The 17,429-nt window shown below is 38.2% G+C and overlaps 1 protein-coding gene across 1 annotated transcript in view; it reads left to right on the plus strand.

Moving 5' to 3' along the window:
* Nucleotides 1-17,429, plus strand: part of CAPS2 (calcyphosine 2) — a gene marked incomplete at its 5' end in the record, with an annotated part of 31,683 nt that overhangs the window by 8,328 nt on the left and 5,926 nt on the right. Inside the window, 6 exon segments of the mRNA XM_079937484.1 lie at nt 8,482-8,611; nt 8,784-8,814; nt 11,900-11,939; nt 11,942-12,018; nt 13,980-14,063; nt 14,067-14,076. Coding sequence (XP_079793610.1) covers nt 8,482-8,611; nt 8,784-8,814; nt 11,900-11,939; nt 11,942-12,018; nt 13,980-14,063; nt 14,067-14,076 — 372 coding nt within the window.

Consider the following 17,429-nt stretch of genomic DNA (forward strand, 5'->3'; position numbering starts at 1 on the left):
GGTCTTTTCCTTTCCCATTTTCATTGCTCATCCAGTGAATTTTTAATATTGGTTTGTCTATATTTTAGTTCTAAAGTTTCCATTTGAATCTGTAACTTCCATTTCCTAGCTGAGACTTTATTTTTTTTCATTTCTCTTAAGCATTTTTGTAATAGCTCCTTGAAGCATTTTTATGATTTTTTTGATATCTTTTTTTAATTGAAGCATAGTTGATTACACTGTTTCAGGTGTACAGCAAAGTTATATATGTGTATGTATATATTCTTTTTATGATGTCTACTTTAAAATCCTTGTCAGATAATCCTAACATCTGTGCCATTTGGGTGTTGACATCTGTTGCCTTTTCTCATTCACATCGAGATTTTCCTGGTTCTTGGTATGTGACTGATTTTTTAAATTGTATCCTTGACATTTTGCATATTATATTATGAGATTCTAGATCTTAGTCAATCTTCCAGTTTTAGCAGGTCTTCACTGACATTGCTCCAGTGGGGGTCAGTCCTACTTATCACTGGTTGGTGGGCAAAAGTCCAGGATCCCTATTCACTTTTATTAACCCTGCTGTGGGGAGGGTTATCTTGTTACCACTGGAAGGAGATGGACATCCAGGCTCCCCCTTTGCTTCTGCTGACATCATCTTATGGGGAGAGAAAGGGGTACCTTGTTATGACCAGGCGAGAATGAAAGTCTAAGCTCCCCACTTGACCTCTGCTGACACCTCAGGTGAGGAAGGGGTATCTATTGCCTCAGATGAGGCTGGAAGTCCTGTTTCCCCATATGGCCTCCATTGACACTGTTGGGGGGGAGGGGTTGTTGTGAGGTGCACTTCATTACTGCTGGGTGGTAGTGAACATGTATGCTCCATGCTTGGCCTCCTCTGACACCACCCTGGCTGGGAGGGCGAGGGGCACCTCATTACTGCCTGGTGGGGGCTGGAAGTCTCCTCACTCTCCTCTGACACATCACTGGTGGAGAGGTGATGGGAGGGGTGCTTCATAAGTGTCAGGCAAGGATGATGGTCTAAGTCCTCCACTTGGCCTTTGTTGAAAAGGATAAGAGGCTTGTTTTTTCCTCATGTTGTTTGTCCAGAAGAGGATGTTTACTGTAAAAAATAAAACAAACAAAAAACATTTCTGCCTTACTAGGCTGTCCCTTTCCTTATTCTCTGGCAAGAGAGGGCAGGCTTTTCTTGAGGCTTTTGTTTCCGTCATCCATTGACATTTCTGGATTTCAGGCTTCTTTAGTACCCAGTCCAAGATTTACAAGAGTCAAAAAGGAAATCCAGGGAACTCACCTTGTGTCATTCCTTGAGTCTTGGAGTCTCTAGAGGATGTCTGCTTCCTTTTCTCCAACTTTAAGTCTTCTGATATTTGTTTTATATAGAATATCCAAGGTTTTTAGCTATACTTAATGGGGGGAGTAGGGCAAATGGATCTACTCCATCTTGTTGGGAAGGTAATTTTTTTAAAGTTTTTGCTCATTGTATTTCCCATTCCTATCTCCACAACTCTAAAAGAAGGCATTCCTAATAGATAGATAGATTCCCTATAATCCCTTGACTCAAGAATTTTGGCCTGGCAGAAAGCTTGAGCAGCTAAAAATAAAGGCTGCTACCAGTATCGGAATCGTAGCCTTGAGCATACAAAAAGATCTCAGAGGGAATGGTAGGACATTGGACTCGGAAGGTAGTGTATCTAATATTGTTCTTCCAGCCTTTGTCATGATTTCTGTGGCATAGGACTACCATGGAAGCAGTAGCATGTCCAACCTGGAAGGACAATGTCACTGGCATCCCAGTGGTCACTAGTTTGGAAGGATAATAATGATCATTGACTTGATTCCTAAAGATGCTTCCTTTATCTTTTGGAACAAAGACTTCAGATTTTGTGTGTGTGTGTAACAATGGGGGAAGATAAGTCCAAAAGTGTTAAAGATAGCATTTTTAACTCCCTTTTCAATGTGAGGACTAAAAATTACACTGAAGTTGATTTAATGAAAACAAATAAATGCCATTATGTTTCCATTTTAGGATTGTAGGTTTAAATTCATGCTATTAACCTCATTGGTTAATTTCCTATATTCTTTTTTTGTCATTTTAATAACTAATTTTCTTTCAAACTGCAAAAATTGTCGTATCAAAAATTTTGTTTTCAGTATCCAAGAGAGACTTCAGTAGTTTTCAGAGGATGGTACATAATTTACTCTTCTGAAAAATGAATAGACTGCGTGATGAGTTCTGATATACCAACCTCCACCAAAAATTATATGAACTTGAAACAGGTAAAATACCAGAAAGACAGAGCCTCCATTTTTTTCTCACAGATACAATTCAGAACCAAACCAAGAAATCAACAACAGCAAAGAAATGTTTTCAACCAGTTCTTTTCACCTAATATATTCCTAGCTATAGTTTTTATGCAATTCATTTCTTTTCCAAGGTATCTCAGCATAGCTATAGTCTCTAGAAAACTTTACCTCCCATTAAGCCTGTGAGAATCCTAGTCTTTTGCCTGGATCATTGGGAGATTTCTCTGCTTTAAAAAGGAAAAATGATTAGCTTTAATCTGGTATATATTTTAAAAGAAAAAATATAAATTAAAGTACAGTTCTACCATGAAATAGCTTGTACCAAGTCATCCTCTATCCAAAGCATGGTACAAAAGAAAACTATTCTGTCATTCTAATTAAGATCTAGAATTATTACTATCCAAATGGTAAAGACTATGGTCTTGAAAAAGTAAGAATTAATATCTGATGGCTAAGGAATTATATTTATTCAAAACATGTATTTCAAGCCAGTTCAAACATACACAAGATGTACAAATTATAATTCCCTAGATGTATGTATAACTAAAAACATATATTTGCATTTTAAAATTCCCAAGGAGTCTATAATTATAGCTCATTTGTTTTGATTGAACAATGTAATTAAAAATTTTTTTAGAAAAAAAATTTAACGACCTCTCAGATCTGGCAATGCTTTCACTTAAAACGTAATTGCTATTAAGTCTCTGGCCCTAAGGGAAAATTTTTATTGAGCAGTATTCTGGCTTAACTTGTAAATGGAAGAAGTTGACTTACTTATAGACATAAATCTCTTTAAAAAGCCTAATCACTTGTCTTATGCCTAGTAACTAATAATTCAAGTACATTCTAGAAGCTCTTGTAATCACAAACACTCATATTATGAATGACATCTATATAACAAGTTTCTCTACAGAAGGAAGAAGAAAAAAACCTACCAAGAAATTCTTCAAAATAGAAACTAAATACAAAGATATTTATAATAGTTTCATCTGATGGAGAGTTCCCACACTACTTTTGTTTATTTATTTATTTTTTTTTTGCGGTACGCGGGCCTGGCACTGTTGTGGCCTCTCCCGTTGCAGAGCACAGGCTCCGGACGCACAGGCTCAGCGACCATGGCTCACGGGCCCAGCCGCTCCGCGGCATGTGGGATCTTCCCAGACCGGGGCACGAACCCGCGTCCCCTGCATCGGCAGGTGGACTCTCAACCACTGCGCCACCAGGGAAGCCCCCCACACACTACTTTTTAAGGATATGCTCAGATAATCATGATGCTTCTGCTTATGCTGTGGCAAGAAACATTATATTGTGCATAGGGTTGAGAGCAGGAGGATGTTGGGATGTATCATATGCTACTGAAGAATTTATTCTATATACAGAGAGGATAAAAAAAATGTTCAGCAATAAAAATATATAGCATAATAGTCACTATTCAAAATTCCTGAAAGGAATATACTAAATAATGCAAATGACAAAAATAATACTTTAAAATGGATTTATTGAGGTATAATTAATATAGAAAAAAACTGTGCATATTAAATGTGTACAATTTGATGAGTTTGGACATATGCAAACACTCATGATACCATCACCACAATCAAGGTAACAGACATAATCAACACTTCCCAGTATTTACTTGTATCCCTTTGTGTGTGTGTGCTTTTTTTAAATTAATTTATTTATTTTCTATTTGTTTTTGTTTGTTTGTTTGTTTTTGCAGTACGCGGGCCTGTCACTGTTGTGGCCTCTCCCGTTGCGGAGCACAGGCTCCGGACGCGCAGGCTCAGCGGCCATGACTCACAGGCCCAGCCGTTCCGCGGCATGTGGGATCTTCCCGGACCCGGGCACGAACCCGTGTCCCCTGCATCGGCAGGCGGACTCTCAACCACTGCGCCATTTGGCTGCTTTGGGTCTTTGTTGCTGCGCGTGGGCTTTCTCTAGTTGCAGTGAGCGGGGGCTACTCTTTGTTGCGGTGCATGGGCTTCTCTCTGTGGTGGCTTCTCTTTTTGCGGAGCACGGCTCTAGGCACGCGGGCTTCAGTAGTTGTGGCTCACAGGCTCTGGAGCCCAGGCTCAGTAGTTGTGGCACACTGGCTTAGTTGCTCCGTGGCATGTGGGATCTTCCCAGACCAGGGCTCGAACCCACATCCCCTGCATTGGCAGGAGGACTCTCAACCACTGTGCCACCAGAGAAGTCCCTCCCTTTGTGTTTTGTTTGTTTTTATGGTAAAAACACTTAACAAATGAGATCTACCTTCTTCACAAATTTTGAAGTGCACCATATCTTATTGTTAACAATTGGCACCATGCTATTTGGCAGATCTCTAGAACTTATTCATCTAATGTAACTGAAACTTTGTACCCTTTGAATAACAATTCCCCGATTTTTCCACCTCCAAGACCCTGGCAACCACTACTGTATTCTTTGCTTCTATGAGTTTGACTATTTTAGATGCATCCAATAGCTGGAATCATACAGTATTTGTCATTCTGTGACTGGTTTATTTCACTTAGCATAATGTCCTTCAGATTCTTCCATGTTGCCACAAATGGCAGGATTTCCTTCTTTTTTTAAGGCTGAATAATATTCCATTGTAATGTATATACAACATTTTCTTTATCCAGTCTTCTTTTGATGGACCCTTGGGTTGTTCCTATATCTTGGCTAATGCAAATAGTGGTGCAATGAACGTGGAAGTGCAGATATCTCTTCAAGATCCTGAGTTTTCAATTTTTTTTGGATAGATACCCAGAAGTGGGATTTCTGGATCATATCATAGTTCTATTTTTTAATTTCTTGAGGAAGCTCCATACTTTTTTCCATAGCTGCAGCACAATTTTACATTCCCACTAACAGTGTACCATGGTTCCAATTTCTCCACAACCTCACCAAAACTTACCTTAAAATTTATTTGTGTTATAATTAGTTACCACCAGCATAACAAACATTTGCAGTTAAGAATAACAACAATCTGAATGAGTCATTAATTTAATAAAAAATGGGGATGAAAAGAAAGCAAAAGGATGCTAAACCTTTTACATTAGAATAGCAAGAGGATCAGTAGATACCCTCCTATTCTTCACATTGGTAAAGCAATTATCCAATGAATGACCTTGGGAGCTCTTGTTATACTGCCTGTCACTGAGCTAGCTGAGTTTGGGGGCACTCCTTTGCCCCAGCCAGAGAGGCTGAATCCTAACTCATTTTCTCTACAACCTGTGTTAAGTATGAAATTAAACTTTGTTTCATTAAGCCACTGAGATTTCAGGGTTTATTTCATACCAGGGCTCAGCCTAGCCTCTTGTAAAACTTATTGCTGGAAGTGCAGTGCAGCCATAATAAAAATCCAAGCTCATACCTCTTGAGACCTAGGTAGGAAGGATCCCTGCTCTGGGTCCAGACTATATAGAACATCACATATTACAAACACACACACACACACACACACACACACACACACACTTTATTTTAAAATGAGGAGAAGGAGTCTCCTCATTATAACCTTAGCACGGGTTCAATGAGACCCGCAACACTGAATGTCTGCATCTTTTGCCACATGTTTTTAAAGCAAAAGGCATCTGTATCTGAATGGTAAAAAGGATTGCGAATATTGTTGCTGATGACACTGGAGACAGACACTGCTTCAGAGTCCAAGAAAGATTTGAACCATGGAAGCTCTTAGGTTAAGAGAAAAGCTCAACTTGTCAAATCTTTCATTTCAGCATGAAAGCAGTAGATTCATGCATAATATAACATTATTTAGAAGTACTACTGAAGATCTGTTTCCTCACTTCTCTCTTCATATTCCCATTTCAGGGATAAGGAGACTTTTTGCAATGGTAACAAGTTTCTATTACTGTTAAGTAGGGATAAATGTAGTTGTTTATGTCACCTAAGTGAAGCATGACATCAGTTCTTCACATTGGCCAGTAGATGGATATGAGCACTAGAATAGCAAATAATCTTATACTTATAAAAATATTTAAGAAGACAATTAAATTTTCCAAAAACTTAAAAAAATATTTAAAATACTAAAATTGATGACCATTCATTATAACTTTAACCCTAACCCTAACCCTGTAGTTATAGTTATAACTATAAAATTATAGCTATAATTTTAATGGACAGTTTTGATTATTTTAGAAGAAATGGAAATTTAGTTAATAACATCAATGAAAATGAGCAAAATTATCCTGACCGAATCCAAATCTGAGCAGATTAGATGAAATCCCTGAAACCACATATTCTTTTTTTTTTTTCTTTTTTGCAGTACGCGGGCCTCTCACTGCTGTGGCCTCTCCTGTTGCGGAGCACAGGCTCCGGACGCGCAGGCTCAGCGGCCATGGCTCACAGGCCTAGCCACTCTGCGGCACGTGGGATCTTCCTGGACCAGGGCATGAACCCGTGTCCCCTGCATCGGCAGGCGGACTCCCAACCACTGCGCCACCAGGGAAGCCCCACATATTCTTTACTAAATAAAAATCTACTGAGCCAACAATGAGACTATATGTGAGCTTCCATTTTTTTTACTTCTTCTAGCCCACAAATGTTAGTGGCAAGCTTGCCTTAGCTATGTGGTAGAGTTTACCAGTTAGTTGGCGAGCAGTGAGGAAACTTATGTCAGAGTAGTGATGGCAATCCATGTGATTCAGAGCCAAAATATCTGAAAAAATGTGATCTATTACTCAGGAGGCAGATCATGAGTCCATTGAACTTGAAGCTCTAAGCAGAGGTTGGAAAACAGATAATTAATAGTATTTGTAGGTTGTAGTGTGGGTTCAAGAAGATATTATAAAAGTATTTAAAACACTGGCCAGTTTGGAAGCAGAAAGAGAGAATCAAGAAATGTGGGGCTTTTGAGAAATGGAAAAGGAGCTGCTTCTATATAAAAGGCTTTGAGAGACCAATGTTGTAAAACTTTCATGTGATTAAAAGCCTCAGGGCAAAGAGAAGATGAAGTATGTGATTCCAAGGAAATCCTCTTAATTGATTAAAAATTGCCTCAGCAAATGGAACAGATTAAGACTGTACCCATTTCTCCAAAATTCATGTTTCAAGGTAACTGGCATTAAGATGAAAAAGAAAAGCGCCAGGGTGAGAAAACAAAGAAATAAAGATTTGAAAATTTCTCCAAACTATACTTTAAGCATGGGTATTGGTACTTGGAACTGACCGGAGGCATATAGCTGAAAGACCTTCAGAGTTTTGGAGAGAGGTGTATTCCCAAAGATACTGTAAACCTGTTATGAAAAAGCAATGAATGCAAGATATTTTAATGACTCTTAGACCTTAAACTTCTGTGGGCAGAAAGCAGTCTGAGAAGGCTGTGTAGCCCTCAAAGATGGCGTATTTCCCAAGGCCCCCTTCAGACTGGTCCAAGGAGAATGAGGGATAAGGAAGAACATTTTTTTTTTTTTTTTGCGGTACGCAGGCCTCTCACTGTTGTGGCCTCTCCTCTTGCGGAGCACAGGCTCTGTACGCACAGGCTCAGCGGCCATGGCTCACTGGCCTAGCCGCTCCGCGGCATGTGGAATCCTCTCAGACCAGGGGCACGAACCCGTGTCCCCTGCATCCGCAGGCGGACTCTCTACCACTGCGCCACCAGGGAAGCCCTGGAAAGGGTTACTTTAAATGTATAAGGATAGGATAGCATTCCAAAGCCTTGATGCTATTTAATATATAACCTACAGTTTGAAGATTTCAAACTATTTTAGAAATTTTGAACTGATGAATTGATGTCAGGCAGATCACTCAAAAGTTTGTAATTCAGTTGGTAATTACAAAGAAAGAGGAAGGAGATTAAAGATATGGGCTTGACAGATAAAGAGGAAACCTGGGAAATTTTAAAAAACTAAGATTTTATTTGTAACATTTAGGTTATTTTCATGCTGATAAAGTGAACCATTATTTTCCTATGTATAAAATGCAACACTTTCACCACACAGTGGTGCTATTGTTCTGGTACATTTTACATGTGATTTTGTATATAACCCCCTTTACTAAGAGCATTCTATTTTTGAAAGCCTTTTGTCAGTCATACTTATGATCTGGTTGCATAGTCACATCCCTTATGTCAGTTATATCAACTTTAATTTTCTTACCGGAAAGACAATCGCAACTTGATACATTTGTGCATAGGAATAATTAGTTTCCATCTCTCTTCTTCTTAAACAGATGTGCTAAAAGAACAGCTATGTAAAAGAGGTGTTCATATTTTGACTGGATTGAGAAAATACCTTCAACAATTGGACAAGGAAGGAAATGGACTTTTAGATAAGGCAGATTTCACAGGGAGATCAGCTCGGTGCTTTGTGACCACCTGGAGGGGTGGGATAGGGAGGACGAGAGGGAGACGCAAGAGGGAAGAGATATGGGAACATATGTATATGTATAACTGATTCACTTTGTTATAAAGCAGAAACTAACACACTATTGTAAAGCAATTATACTCCAATAAAGATGTAAAACAAAACAAAAAAAGTATTTCACTTAGAAGTGTCCAAAAATGTATGTACCACAGATAATTCTCTGCAGTGAATGACATAATATTCTTCAGTGGTCTTACTCACTTTTCTACTGAAATTTTAGTAGTTCATTTGTCTCCTTCTTTATGCCTCGTTATCAGTGTTAAGCCATCAGGCAAGTCCTGCTGATTTTTTAAATGTCAACATTTATCCCTCCCTCATATACTTATTAAGAGCCTAATAAGTGGGCATTGTTCTAAACTCTGAGAAGACATATTCTGTACTCTTAAGGTCTTCATAAGTAAAGGAAAGAAAAATATAAATGATTACAAAACAACATGATAAGTGTTAAATAGAGAATGCTTTCAGAACATGTGAGATAAATTGCAAGCCAGGTTAAGGAGAAGGAAGTTCATAGGATTTCTGGGAGAAGGAAGTTCATAGGATTCCTGGAGGTGGGTATGTGTCAGAGCTGAGTTTTGAAGGATGAGGAGGAATGAAGCAGACAAGAGGGTAGGAGGAGCGTGGATCCGACAATAGCTACTTCAGGAAAGGGAGAAGCTCATGTGAAGGCTTCCAGGGGAGAGGGAATGCGGCAGGTTCCAGGAATTGCCCCAGAGGTTTCACCCCTACCTTTCCCTCTGCTGTGAGTAATCTTCCACCAGACCTTTGCATGGCTGAATTTTCTCATCATTCAGGTTTTCTCTGTTAAGAACACTACACTGACACCTCCATCTAAAGGAGCATCCCAACTGATCCCTGATCCTCTCCATACCATTTATCTATTTTGTTTTCTTTATACCACTTTGTAGATATTCTCTGGCTCTGCCTGCAGTAGAATGGAAGTTCCATCAGGGCAGAGACCAAGGTGCTTCTTGTTTCCTGCTCTATTTCTAATACCTCGAATAGAACCTGGCGTTTGGCAGGTGCTGAATAAATAGACGATGCATGAGTTGAAATAGATAGATAGGTGGAAGGAAGGAAAGGAGAAGAATGGAGAGAAATAAGCCTAGCAGGGTCCATTACATTAAAGCTTTGCACGCTATGCTCAGAAGTTTGGATTTTCTCCTGAGTGTATATGAATTTGAAACATGTCTACCTCAAGGGTTTTAGATAAGGCATTCTCTTGCATTGTTCTCTTTTGCTTCAAATCGTCTTGTCACAAGATATAGTACATTTTGTGGGAGGAACACTGGAAATTGAATTTATGAGATCAAGGTTCAAGTTCTAGCCTTAACATTTGAAATGTGTGATCTTAAATAGGCCTTTTCACTTTTCTGACAGACAGACTCTGCTGGAGCAATCCAGAGATAATAATTATAGTCAGAGTTGCTTTGAAACTCAAATGAGAAAATTACATGCTTTATCAATTGTAAACTTCTGTGCTAGTATGGTATTGCTTATCATTGCTGTGCCATACCTGTCTTGTGTTTTTTACAATGTTTAACCTTATGGCCCACCTAGTGACACACACTAGGGATTATCTAACTTCATCTCTTCCTTGCATTAATAATAATAATAATAGTAATAAAATAGCAATAGAAAATTAGAAAGATGTGGTGTCTTATACCCTGTTTTTTCTTTTCCTCTATAATATCACTGGAGACTGCCCATGCAATGAGAAGCAAAAACAAGAACATAAGAATCACCAACCTGGGTCTAATTCTGGCACTAGTTTGGGGGAAGGCAATGTCATTCTTACTAATTTGAAATTTTAAAAAATTGGTATGCCCCCTAAATAGCCTAATTTATATAGAGATACTATCAATAAATATACCTTAGTTTTGTTTCAACTGAATTATCATTTTCCATCCTGCACCATATTTTAGAAAGAGTTATATAAATTTGTTGCAACTTTTGGTAAATTATTCAATTCTTGAAAAATGTTTCTTTTAAGCTTCTAGCATTATCTTTTAATTCTAGTATCCCTTGAGTTGGGTGAGCAAATTCATCTTCTATCCATATTACGTATGATTTTAAAGATTAAGCTCAATTTCACTCTTAAAAGCTCATTTTATAGACCTTAAAGGCTTTTCATGTACAGGGCATTACAACAGACCAAAAAAAATGTATGGGTTGTTGAGAACTGTGGGGGGTGGGGTGGGGCAGGGCGTCTTAAGTTTCCTTATTAAAATTTTAATTGAAAAAATTAGAAGGAAATGGAAGAGAATATTTTGGGGGTAACCATTATTTGTCAGTCACCTTGCTAGACGTTTTATTTATATTCTCATTTAAAGCTAACAACTTGACTGAAATATTGAAAATCTATTTACCTGAGTTTAAGAAAATCTCATACTGTATTTTTGTTGTTGTTGTTAGGAACTTTATGAATAGAATATTCTATTAAATAGTGCATTTGCCAAAGAAGTAAGTGGCAATGGTGAAATGAATAAATTGGCATAAGGGATCTACTCAAAACAGCACCTTTCAGTGTAAATCATGGAATAATTGTTAGAGTCATTCAAATCTCTTATACTTTCAAGTATGAAGACTAGCAGAAGTACAGTCAGTATCCTAATGCCTTTTGGAGGCATTCCAGTAAGTGAAGTGACTTCTTAATTGTCACTGATATAATACATTAAAGATAATGAAATGGTCAAATTCAAGTGAATGGTAAGCATTTTTTATTGAAAAAAAATAAATTTAAAAAGATACATTTGGGGCTTCCCTGGTGGCGCAGTGGTTGAGAGTCCGCCTGCTGATGCAGGGGACACGGGTTCGTGCCCCGGTCCAGGAAGATCCCACATGCCGCGGAGCGGCTGGGCCCATGAGCCATGGTCGCTGAGCCTGCGCGTCTGGAGCCTGTGCTCCGCAACGGGAGAGGCCACAACAGTGAGAGGCCCGCGTACCACAAAAAAAAAAAAAAAAAAAAAAAAGATACATTTGTGATTTATTGCCACTCTTAAATATTTCTTAACTTTATGGAACTGTCCACTACAGAGTTCCTCTAAATAAGCTTTTTTAGTGCCTTTGATTGGATTTATATGTAACTTTTTGGAATTTTCTTATTAAGTCCACTACCTTGTCTAGGGCTACAACAGATGTAACAAAATGCTATTATGATGATTATTGTTGTAGCCATATATAACTTAAAGGTGTAACAGTGGTCTCTGTGTGATTATTTCTAGGATTTTGAGTCTTTGTGGCTAATTCTAAATGGTTATGGCAATGTAAGGTTGATTACAGAGAATTCAAGCATACCGTTATAGGTGAAATGAATGAATACAGAAAATCATTTGTTCAAAAGGAAACGAAGTAATCTTTCAAACGGTTACTTTCAATAGATTTTTAGGTTCTTTCTTTTAAATCTTTAATGAATTACCTTTGAAAATGTTTTAAATTCCTTTCCCTGTAATGTATTTTGGGTTTAGTAAAACACAAACACACACATACACATACAAATCTACCCAGTATAAAGCGACATAACTTATGCCTATGTTTTAGGAAAATATTGTAAAAGGAAAATAAAATCTGAAATTAAATTTCAGTTCACAAATTACTAATTCCATAAATTGCTGGCTCCATATAGCTATATGTCTATATCTATTATAAAATATTTCCAAGCCTCAGTTTCTTATCTCACAGAACTGGTCTAAGGTATTACATGTAAAATTATGAGCATTATAGCTGTCCCAGTGTCAAGGCTCAATGCACATTATCTTAGGATGATGACTAAAACACGTTTGTCTACTTTTTAAATATGCATGCTAAATGTTAAAATGAAAATTAAAATGATCATGTTAAATTGTAAATTAAAAACAGGAGCTCTGACTTATGTAGGAGAGAAGATATTACTTAGGTTCTGGCAGCCATTTTTAGAGCATGCTTTTGAGCAATGTAGTTTCCTTTTTCTTTTGTATATGTACCTAATATAAAATGTATATTTATCTAATACTGAAACAAAGCTATTGTGAATAAGGTAGTATGAACAATTACATCGGGTACAAATCTCCAATAGAAAATGTCAAAATCTTTATCTTTACTGGCCAAAAGACAAAATAAAAACCTTATGTTAAACAAATTCACCACATAATATTTATAAATTTGCATATATTTTTACCTTACATGTCCTAGTGATAGGCGTGAGTATCAGGAGTAGAAACTGGAGGGTTGTCTCTTTCATAAGTCTTGGTCCTGGGAATAGAGGACAAAAGTAGACTTAGTTTGCTAGGGCTACCATCACAAATACCATAGACTGGGTGACTTACATGACAGAAATTTGTTGTCTCACAATTCTGGAGGCTAGAAGTCCAAGATCAAGGTGTCATTAGGTTTGGTTTCTCCTGAGGCTGCTTTCCTTGGCTTGTAATTAACTGGCTGTCTTCTCCCTGTGTTCTCATGGGCATCCCTCAGTCTGTGTTGTCTGTGTCCTAATCTCCTCTTCTTATGAGGATACCAGTCATATTGGATTAGGGCCCACCCTAATGATTTCACTTTACCTTAATCACCTCTTTAAAGGCTCTATCTTTTTCTGTAGTCACACACTGAGGTACTGGGGGTTAGGGCTTCAACATATGAATTTTGGGGAGGATGCAATTCAGCCCATAACAGGTACCACATACCTGTGACATTATTGTGAATAAACAAACTTGATTCTAGTTTTGACTCATCTGCAAATGTAGGATGGTGCTTTTGGTCAGTTGTATGTTTCTATGGACACACTCCTCTTCTCAATAAAATATATTTTATGATCCTCAGAATTGCATTGAATTAGAGGAGTGATAAAACAACTAGCATTTCAAAAGGTAGTGTTAAATTTCAGGAAATAGAGTAACAAAACCCATTTAAGAATTATTTAACTTTCTCATTGATTTTAGTAATGGAATATTTGCAGGTTTACTTTTTGACTCAAAATACTCCTGGTCATTTGTCTTGGCCATTTATCAATTTCATGTGATTCGTAGAGCTGAAAGTTACCGGAGAGGTCTTTTACCCAACTCCTCAGTGTGCAGAAGAGGAAAGCCAGGGTAACAGAGGTTAAGTTACTTTCCCAAGGTCAGGGTGCTAGAAAGTGGTAGTGCACCTTAAGTGCAGGTTACCTAATATCTTGCTCCAATATCTTTCTCCCTGTTTTCATGATGCTTCCTTCATATACCAGTTTAGTACTTTAAACTGTCTTGTTTAGAGGTAAAAAATAACCTACTGCAGAATAGAAAATTAGGTTCTAATGATTTCACAGAAAAAAATAACACTTCTCTCTTTATTTAGGCCTTTATGAAAATGGATTTTAACAAAACAGGCAGTGTGTCTGTTATAGACATAAGAAAATGTTATTGTGCAAAGAAGCATCCTTAAGTAATTTCAGGTAATCATTACAAGTGAAAATACATTAGATTTCTAAAATGTGAGTTAATCAAAGTAATATCTTTAAATTATATTAATTCATAGCATGGACTTGAGGCCATTAAGTGAGGAAATAAATAATTATTTTTTAAACCAGAAATGTGAGAGCTTCTTTTTTTTTTAACATGTTTATTAGAGTATAATTGCTTTACAATTGCGTGTCAGTTTCTGCTTTATAACAAAGTGAATCAGTTATACATAAACATATGTCCCCATATCTCTTCCCTCTCGCGTCTCCCTCCCACCCTCCCTATCCCACCCCTCTAGGTGGTCACAAAGCACCGAGCTGATCTCCCTGTGCTATGTGGCTGCTTCCCATTAGCTAGCTACTTTACATTTGGTAGTGTATACATGTCCATGCCACTCTCTCACTTTGTCCCAGCTTACCCTTCCCCCTCCCCGTATCCTCAAGTCCATTCTCTAGTAGGTCTGCATCTTTATTCTCCTCTTGCCCCTAGGTTCTTCTGACCATTTTCTTTTCTTTTTTTTTTTTAGAGTCCATATATCTGTGTTAGCATATGGTATTTGTTTTTCTCTTTCTGACTTACTTCACTCTGTATGACAGACTCTAGGTCCATCCACCTCACTACAAATAACTCAGTTTCGTTCCATTTTATGGCTGAGTACTATTCCATTGTATATATGTGTCACATCTTCTTTATCCATTCATCTGTTGGTGGACACGTAGGTTGTTTCCATGTCCTGGCTATTGTAAATAGAGCTGCAATGACCATTTTGGTACATGACTCTTTTTCAGTTATGGTTTTCTTAGGGTATATGCCCAGTAGTGGGATTGCTGGGACGTATGGTAGTTCTATTTTTAGTTTTTTAAGGAACCTCCATACTGGTCTCCATAGTGGCTGTATCAATTTACATTCCCACCAACAGTGCAAGAGGGTTCCCTTTTCTCCATAACCTCTCCAGCATTTATTGTTTCTAGATTTTTGGATGATGGCCATTCTGACGGGTGTGAGATGATATCTCATTTTAGTTTTGATTTGCATTTCTCTAATGATTAATGATGTTGAGCATTCTTTCATGTGTGTGTTGGCAATCTGTATATCTTCTTTGGAGAAATGTCTATTTAGGTCTTCTGCCCATTTTTGGTTTGGGTTGTTTTTTTGATATTGAGCTATATGAGCTGCTTGCAAATTTTGGAGATAAATCCTTTGTCGGTTGCTTCATTTGCAAATATTTTCTCCCATTCTGAGGGTTGTCTTTTGGTCTTGTTCATGGTTTCCTTTGCTGTGCAAAAGCTTTTAAGTTTCATTAGGTCCCATTTGTTTATTTTTGTTTTTATTTCCATTTCTCCAGGAGGTGGGTCAAAAAGAATCTCGCTGTGATTTACATCATAGAGTGTTCTGCCTATGTTTTTGGTTTTTTTCTACTTTTTTTTTTTTGTACGTGGGCCTCTCACTGTTGTGGCCTCTCCCGTTGCGGAGCACAGGCTCCGGACGTGCAGGCTCAGTGGCCATGGTTCACGGGCCCACCGCTCTGCGGCATGTGGGATCTTCCCAGACCGGGGCACGAACCTGTGTCCCCTGCATCGGCAGGCGGACTCTCAACCAGTGCGCCACCAGGGAAGCCCCTGCCTATGTTTTCCTCTAAGAGTTTGATAGTGTCTGGCCTTACATTTAGGTCTTTAATCCATTTTCAGTTTATTTTTGTGTATGGTGTTAGGGAGTGTTCTAATTTCATTATTTTCCATGTAGCTGTCCGAGCAGTTCTCACAGCATCACTTATTGAAGAGGCTGTCTTTTCTCCACTGTATATTCTTGCCTCCTTTATCAAAGATAAGGTGACCATATGTGCATGGGTTTATCTCTGTGCTTTCCATCCTGTTCCATTGATCTATATTTCTGTTTTTGTGCCAGTACCATACTGTCTTGATTACTGTAGCTTTGTAGTATAGTCGGAAGTAAGGGAGCCTGATTCCTCCACCTGCGTTTTTCTTTCTCAAGATTGCTTTGTCTATTCGGGGTCTTTTGTGTTAACATACAAAGTGTGAAATTTTCTCTTCTAGTTCTGTGAAAAATGCCAGTGGTAGTTTGATAGGGATTGCATTGAACCTGTAGATTGCTTTGGGTAGTAGAGTCATTTTCACAATGTTGATTCTTCCAATCCAAGAATATGGTATATCTCTCCATCTATTTGTATCATCTTTAATTTCTTTCATCTGTGTTGTATAATTTTCTGTATACGGGTCTTTTGTCTCCTTAGGTAGGTTTATTCCTAGATATTTTATTCTTTTTGTTGCAATGGTAAATGGGAGTGTTTTATTACTTTCACTTTTATATTTTCCTCCATTGGTGTATAGGAATGCAAGAGATTTCTGTGCTTTTTTTTTTTCTTTTGCAGTACGCGGGCCTGTCACTGTTGTGGCCTCTCCCGTTGCGGAGCACAGGCTCTGGATGCGCAGGCTCAGCAGCCATGGCTCACAGGCCCAGCCGTTCCATGGCATGTGGGATCTTCCTGGACTGGGGCAAGAACCCGTGTCCCCTGCATCAGCAGGTGGACTCTCAACCACTGCGCCACCAGGGAAGCCCTGTGCATTACTTTTGTATCCTGCTACTGTACCAACTTCGTTGATTAGCTCTAGTAGTTTTCTAGTAGCATCTTTAGGATTCTCTATGTATAGTATCATGTCATCTGCAAACAGTGACAGCTTTATTTCTTCTTTTCCAATTTGGATTCCTTTTATATCTTTTTCTTCTCTGATTGCTGTGACTAAAACTTCCAAAACTATGTTGAATAATAGTGGTGAGAGTGGGCATTCCTGATCTTAGTGGAAATGCTTTCAGTTTTTCACCATTGAGGATGATGTTGGCTGTGGGTTTGTCATATATGGCCTTTATTATGTTGAGGAAAGTTCCCTCTATGCCTGCTTTCTGGAGGGTTTTTATCATAAATGGGTGTTGAATTTTGTGAAAAGCTTTCTCTGCATCTATTGAGATGATAATATGGTTTTTCTCCTTCAACTTGTTAATATGGTGTATCACGTTGATTGATTTGCAAATATTGAAGAATCCTTGCATTCCTGGGATAAACCCCACTTGATCATAATGTATGATCCTTTTAATGTGCTGTTGGATTCTGTTTACTAGTATTTTGTTGAGGATTTCTGCATCTATGTTCATAAGTGATATTGGCCTGTAGTTTTCTTTCTTTGTGACATCTTTTTCTGGTTTTGATATCAGAGTGATGGTGGCCTCGTAGAATGAGTTTGGGCATGTTCCTCCCTCTGCTATATTTTGGAAGAGTTTGAGAAGGATAGGTGTTAGCTCTTCTCTAAATGTTTGATAGATTGCTCCTGTG

This window comes from Stenella coeruleoalba (assembly GCF_951394435.1).
Source record: "Stenella coeruleoalba genome assembly, chromosome: 11".
NCBI classification, from domain to species: Eukaryota; Metazoa; Chordata; class Mammalia; order Artiodactyla; family Delphinidae; genus Stenella; species Stenella coeruleoalba.